Genomic DNA, 6,807 nt, shown 5'->3' on the forward strand with positions numbered 1-6,807 from the left:
GCAGAGGCCGCTGCCTACATTTGAACAAGTCGTTCTGGAAGTGAAAAATCATATAAAGACTCGGAGGTTCCAGGAAAACCTCTATTCTCTGCAGATCGTACAAGTGAGTACATCCAGAACCTTACTACTGCGCATGCAAAGGAACAGTCTCTTAAACCTGAAGCAAAGGAATTAAGGCCGAAATCAACAAGCCCCCTGAGCAGGCCCAATCAACCACATGAGGTCAGCGGCTGCCAGCAAATCAAGAATGAAGCACCAGAAACCCCTAAGAACAAAAAACAAGTGTTCCCATCGCCTCAACCTATAGATTACATGTGCGAACAACAATGTGCAGTGGATGTCACCAAATATCTCATCCGCAAAGAAATGGTAAGCTCAGGCTTTCTCCAATTTGATGACTGTCCAGAAAACTATTGGGCATGGAAATCTTCCTTTCTGAATGCCACTGAAGGTCTGAACTTTTCACCAGCAGAAATGCTTAATTTAATGATAAAATGGCTTGGTACAGAGTCAGCAGAGCATGCTAAGAGGATGAGAAGAGCAAATCTGTTCAACCCTGCAGCAGGACTCAACATGACCTGGAAAAGACTAGAAGAAACGTATGGATCCCCAGAGGTAATAGAAGAAGCACTGCTGAAAAAACTTGAAGTCTTTCCCAAAGTGGGCTACAGAGACAACATGCGGCTACAAGAAATAAGTGATCTTCTACTAGAGATAGAATATGCCAAAGAAGATGGCTACTTGCCAGGACTTTCATACCTAGATACAGCTAGAGGCACTAATCCCATAGTAGAGAAACTACCCTCAAATCTGCAAGACAAGTGGATGTCTGTGGGAGGTAAAATCAAAGAAGATTATGGAGTCGCTTTTCCCCCTTTCTCTGTGTTTTCTAGGTTTGTCAGACAGCAAGCGAAAATCCGAAGTGATCCCAGTTTCGCCTTTACCACCATCGGCAATCAATCACACAGACCTGAGAAACCTCACAGACCTCACGGTAGGACCTCTGTATCCACACACAAAACAGCTGTACCTTCAGAAGTCACAGACTATCAAAGCACCCACAAGGTACACACCATAGAAAACCCTGATAGACATTGCCCAATACACAAAAAACCACATCCACTAAAGAAATGCAAAGGCTTTAGAAGCAAACCTATTGCAGAGCGGATGTCCTTCCTTAAACAGAACGGCATCTGTTTCAAGTGTTGCGGATCTACTTATCACGTTGCTAAAGACTGCAAAATACTAGACATGTGCACACTGAAATATTTCGTTTCGGAATTTCGTTTTCGTCCGAAATATAAATTTATTTAGTTACTCCCGAAATTCGTTTTTCTTTATGTCGTTTTTCGTTAAAAACTTGCATTCGTCCGAAAATCGAAATGAATTAAGGTCGAATCGGTCATTAAAGGCTTATGGTGTCTGTCGAATGTTCAAAGTAGATTCGACGGAGCAGCTAAACTGTACGACGTCGCAATCGTACATTCCGGTCGAATTTTCTGGGATGCATTTGACCGGAAATGTTCGATAGCAGCATCGTACAGTTTGTTTAGCTGCTCTGTCGAATCTTCTAACTTTTGACAGACACCATAAGCCACATTTACGTTTGCATGTTTTCGTTTCTGTGTCGAATCTTCATCGTTCATGCTCATTGCATTGGTCTACTCTGCCCCAGCAGTCAGCCAACCAAACTTTCACATTCGTTTCTCAATCGGAAGTGCGGAAGTGCGGCCGCAAAATCCGACGCTGTGTGGCTTAGAGATAATGGCAATGGCAGCACCAGCAGCAACCCATTCCAGCACTAGCAGCATGGAGGAGGCTGTTCCTGGGCCTTCTAAGGCAGCATCCAAAAATGGGCGCAGGAGGGGGACACAAGCTGCATCCAGCAGGAAGAGTAACCTAATGTGGACTCATATTGAGTCCCAGGTCCTGGTAAGGGAAACGCTTCCTTGCTGGATGCAGCTGTGTGGCCCCCGCTCCAGGGAAACCACTACGGAGTGGAAGCGAGAAAAGTGGGAGGAGATTTCCAGGAAGGTGGAGGAGACATATCGCCATCGGCGTGACCCGACTGCCTGTCGCAAAAAATTCAGCGACATAAAACGGTAAGTAACGTGTCTGATTATTTTTTTTTTTTACATTTTAACCACTTCAGCCCCGGAGGTATGGCTGCCAAATGACCATGCCACTTTGTGCAATTCGGCACTGCGACGCTTTAACTGACAATTGCGCGTTCGTGTGACGTTGCTCCCAAACAAAATTGATGTCCTTTTTTTCCCACAAATAGAGCTTTCTTTTGGTGGTATTTGATCACCTCTGCGGTTTTTATTTGCTTTTTGCTATATAAGTATCCCCAACAAATATATAAAAAACAAATTTTTTCCTCAGTTTAGGCCGATATGTATTCTTCTACATATTTTTGGTAACAAAAATTGCAATAGGCGTTTATTGATTGGTTTGTGCAAAAGTTATAGCGTCTACAAAATAGGGATAGTTTTATGGCATTTTTATTAACAATTTTTTTTACTAGTAATGGCGGCGATCAGCGATTTTTATTGTGACTGCGACATTATGGTGGACACATCGGACACTTTTGATGCCATTTCGGGACCATTGTCATTTATACAATGATAAAAGCTCCAAAAAATGCACTGATTTTACACACACACATATAAACATATGTTATTGCTATCACAATTTGATGTCAGTAAAGTTAGGTGAATTTTTTTTTTTAAAAAGGAATAAATAATTTTCAATTTATCCTCCCTCCTGTGAAAAACCAAATTTGCGCATAGGTGTGCCTAGCCTACACATAGTTTGCAGTTGCACATGTTATATATTATCGCCACAATCATTTTAAGAGGAATATTTCCATGCCATTATTTGTTCTTAGTTAGTTATCACTAAACTGAGCAGTAAGTGCTTTTAAGTTCCACTTGACCTGACCACCTGTAGGTTGCGCCCCCTTTCTGACCAGGCCATATTTTGCTATTTAGCGCATTGCAGCTTTAAACTGCACGCTCCTGTGATGTATTACCCAAATTAAATTTATGCTCTTCTCCCGCCATATATAGAGCTTTTATTGGTGGCATTAGATCACCGCTGGGTTTTACATTTTTTGTTATTGAAAAATAAAAAAGTTATATATATATATATATATATATATATATATATATATATATATATATGTATATATATAAAAAAGTGTTACGGTGGCTGGACTTAACCAGCTTGCGGACCCGCCATATTTTTAGTTACTATGGGGGGGGTCCACATCTGCAAGTGGGTTAATGCTTTGCAAAAGAAACAAGGAAGGAAATTTTACACTATACACAGTTCACACAAGCGCGTAATAGAAAGGTGGACTGGAGTGGACACAATGGACATTTACTCGGCACAATCCCTATCCTGCCTTTTATTATTTATTGTGCACCAAAAAAGCATAGGTTTTTCTTACAATAAATTTGGTTAATAAATAAATGTGCAAACCTTGTGCTACATGAAAAAATGTGCCTAATCCAAAAATTCCATTTGCATTGTTTCATTCTACGGGTTCATTCTACATGTGTTTCATGTGTTGATGTCATTTTCAGATTACAATTGTAGTTTAATTGTGGAACCCGTTTCTCTTCTCTTTTTGTTTTGCAGTTCCATAGCGCGTAAACGCAGGCAGTCGGGGCGCAGAGGAAAGCAGGTATCTCTCCTCCCCCATGAGAAGGAGCTCTTAGCAGCTGTAGGGGAGGATGAGATAAAAAAACTGCTTGCTCATCAGGGTTGGTGTCAGCATTGCATTGTGTGTAGGAAATTTTTTTTGTCAACCATGCGACGCGACATAGTCATTTACCATGATGTGTTTGATTTTATTTAAAGATCGTCTCCAGGCCCAGCGCCGCCGGAGGCAGAGGGCAGAGGAGCAGGAGTCCTCCACGTCATCATGCAGTAAGTACTGTAGTAGTGACACTAATACAGTGGTTCCTTTTCCATTTGTCCAGCCTTCCATTGTTGATTCCAGCGTCATTGTTTCTCGCTCATGTAGTGACAGGTAGAGCCTCTGCGACGCTCTGTCAGGTAACGCAAGCGATTGCGTAACTTACGTAATTTGACAGAACGTGGCCGCTCTAAACTGAGGTGCCTGATCAGTGGCAGTGCACCTAGCACTCGCCGGCGCTGCTGGAACCAGGACAGGTAAGTGCCTCGTATTTGTTTTTTTTTTAAATGACTTTTTCCAAATGGTGAATGCATGTCCCTGCCTTGTAGATAAATGTTAGTGACCTGCCCTGTATTGCCATGCTAATGGATAATTAATTTTATCTATTTACACTACAGTATATTTATTTACGTTTATTAACGTTCATCATTTCTCCTTTATAAATAGGTGTCATCCAGTCAGAGGGGGAGACTGAGGAGGAGGCTGAGGCAGCAACGCCCACATGTAAGTTAGTATAATCTTGCTGGTATCTGCTGAGTGATCATACATGTTTCAATGTTCTTGTACTAATGTGTGAGATTGTTGTACACTGCAGATTGTAATGTTCTTTTCTATCATTACTCAACAGCTGCTGAGCAGGAGGTGGAGGAGACCTGCCCTGTAGAGGCTGCTGGGGATGCGGAGGAACAGCCAGATGCGGCAGATCCAGGGAGTAAGCATAACTTTTTTTGTATTTTACAGGCAAATATAGTATTTTAAATATGAAATGCTGATGGCATACCTTGTCTAGAATAGCTTGTGATTTATTCTGCAAGGCTTCGGTTTAGCTGGAACTATTAATTATATTAGTTCCCCTCTGCAGATGATTCCAGTCTTCCTGTTAGCGTGACCTGTGCTTGTTAATATTTCCCCAATGTCTCTGATCATGCCACCTTCTTGCTGCAGTTTAGATTCCCAGTCTGAGCCAATCACTGTTAACATTATGAATAACACAGCAGGCTGGGGGGGGGGGATGTCAGAAAAGAATCTCCAGCTATTGGCTGGCAGTCCCTGGACATGTTCAATCTCTGGCATGCCCCTAATGCATGCATTAACACTTTTCTCATGATGTTATACCTGTTATACCTCCTAGCCTAGACCAGGAGTGAGTAACCTACCTAGCCTAGAACAGAAGTGGGGCTTAAGTTATTCAACAATCAGTGGCCTTACAAAATTATCAACTTTAAAAAATAGCCTGCTATATTTTATTAAACAACTTTTTATTAGGTCATCCCAAATGCAATGGCTTGAATGGCTTCTCTTTGATGAGTGTAATGTTAAAAGCTGGTATAGCTGATATGTTTTTCTGCAAGTGCAACTGATCCTCCATATTTGCCAAAGTCAGTCAGTCTGGATGAGGTAGATTAGTTAGCAGTAGCACTTAGGCGTCCATTACACCTTAAGATTTTCTCCAGCCGCCCGTGCGACCAAGCGGATAAAATCTTTGGGAGATTCCCCTTTACACTGCTCGATGTGTAGAGGGGAATCCTTTTGTACTCTGGCCGGGGAGGACACTCAGCTCCACCCCGGTCAGAGTACAGTAAAGTAGTACTACACCTTCCTGCACAGCTCTGCAAACTTGGTATGATGCAGCGAATTGACACAGACACCACTATCTCCTACACACAAATTGATTAGGTGCATCTCACTAAATATCAAAAACTGGTATGGATGGAAGTGAAAACATCTCAAGATGTTACAGGATTGTCTACAAGGGCTGGGAGATCGTTGCCTTTATATAATGTTAGGGTGAAGAAGCCATGTGTATGTGTATTGTATTATCTATCTATCTAATGTATTTTCTTTTCTTCACAGGTGAAGTCTTCATCCTGCAACTGCAGCCTGTGGACGAAGACCTGGACCTGCCCGCGTCTGGTTGGACTGGCTGTCCTTCTGAGTCCCCAGTGGTTTCTACAGTCCTCCACCCTTCAACATCCCCCCACCTGGCCTCCCCAGTGCATCCTTCACCCGCTCCAGAACAGGCACACATCCCCCACCCTCCAGAGCCACATGTGACGGATTATCTGCGGTGCATTGTGGAGGTCCAAAAGAGACATTTTGCAGTTACCCGGAGGCTGCGTCGATCTTTGGCCCTCCACAATCGCCGGCAGCTCCGTCACTCTGTGGCTCTGCAGAGGTACCAGCGTAGCCTCAGGAGACACCTGGAGGCTACGCGGTACCTTGGTGACCAGTTGGCTGGGATTAATATGTCCCTACAGCGACTGGTCACCAGGTTGGGGGAGAATGTACTCTAATATTTTTTTTTTTTTTTTTTTTTTTGTTTATGTTAACTGTTAAATAAAAAAATTTTGTTCAGAAATAATTGTTTTCTTGAGTTTTGCTTTACTTGTTAGATTTGTGTGATGTTTATCTAAATGAACTAGTCCATATATTGTTACTAACTTACTAGAGGCCTTATAATTGTAGTTTTTCTACATTTAACCATCAGGCTGAACTTAGAAAATTGATGAGATTTCTCTCTACACTATTTCAATGTGCAAAGGGTAATCCAATGTATTGTGTCCAGTCACGCCGTTCAGCTTTCCCTCCACCAGAATACACAGCAGATAGTTAGAGCAGGGGTTACTCTATACAGTCCTCAACAGTTCACAGGACATAGGTTGCAGGCTTGCAATCATGAGGGCAACAGTTAACCGGACAGAGGTTCACAGGCTAACGCAATTACAAGGGGCAACAGTTCAAAGGGCAGTGTCATGGTTATGCAATAGAGTTTGTCTGTCAGCATACCTGTCTCCATGTGTTCATCTCTAGAGACCAGCTGACCCTCACCTGACTGCTTTTGTAAGCTCTCCTCTAGCATGGCTCCACCCCAGCTCCTATCA

General features: G+C 42.6%; 1 protein-coding gene across 1 annotated transcript; it reads left to right on the top strand.

Moving 5' to 3' along the window:
- The first annotated feature begins 3,199 nt into the window (after positions 1–3,199).
- On the top strand, positions 3,200–6,219 carry LOC141141218 (uncharacterized). The gene is made up of 5 exons (XM_073628904.1): positions 3,200–3,770; positions 3,868–3,936; positions 4,373–4,429; positions 4,554–4,637; positions 5,780–6,219. The coding sequence occupies exons 1-5, from the start codon at positions 3,578–3,580 to the stop codon at positions 6,217–6,219; spliced, it is 843 nt and encodes a 280-aa protein (XP_073485005.1). The 5' UTR covers positions 3,200–3,577.
- Positions 6,220–6,807: the final 588 nt, after the last annotated feature.

The sequence above is a fragment of the Aquarana catesbeiana genome, linkage group LG04 (genome assembly GCF_042186555.1).
Source record: "Aquarana catesbeiana isolate 2022-GZ linkage group LG04, ASM4218655v1, whole genome shotgun sequence".
Classification (NCBI taxonomy): domain Eukaryota; kingdom Metazoa; phylum Chordata; class Amphibia; order Anura; family Ranidae; genus Aquarana; species Aquarana catesbeiana.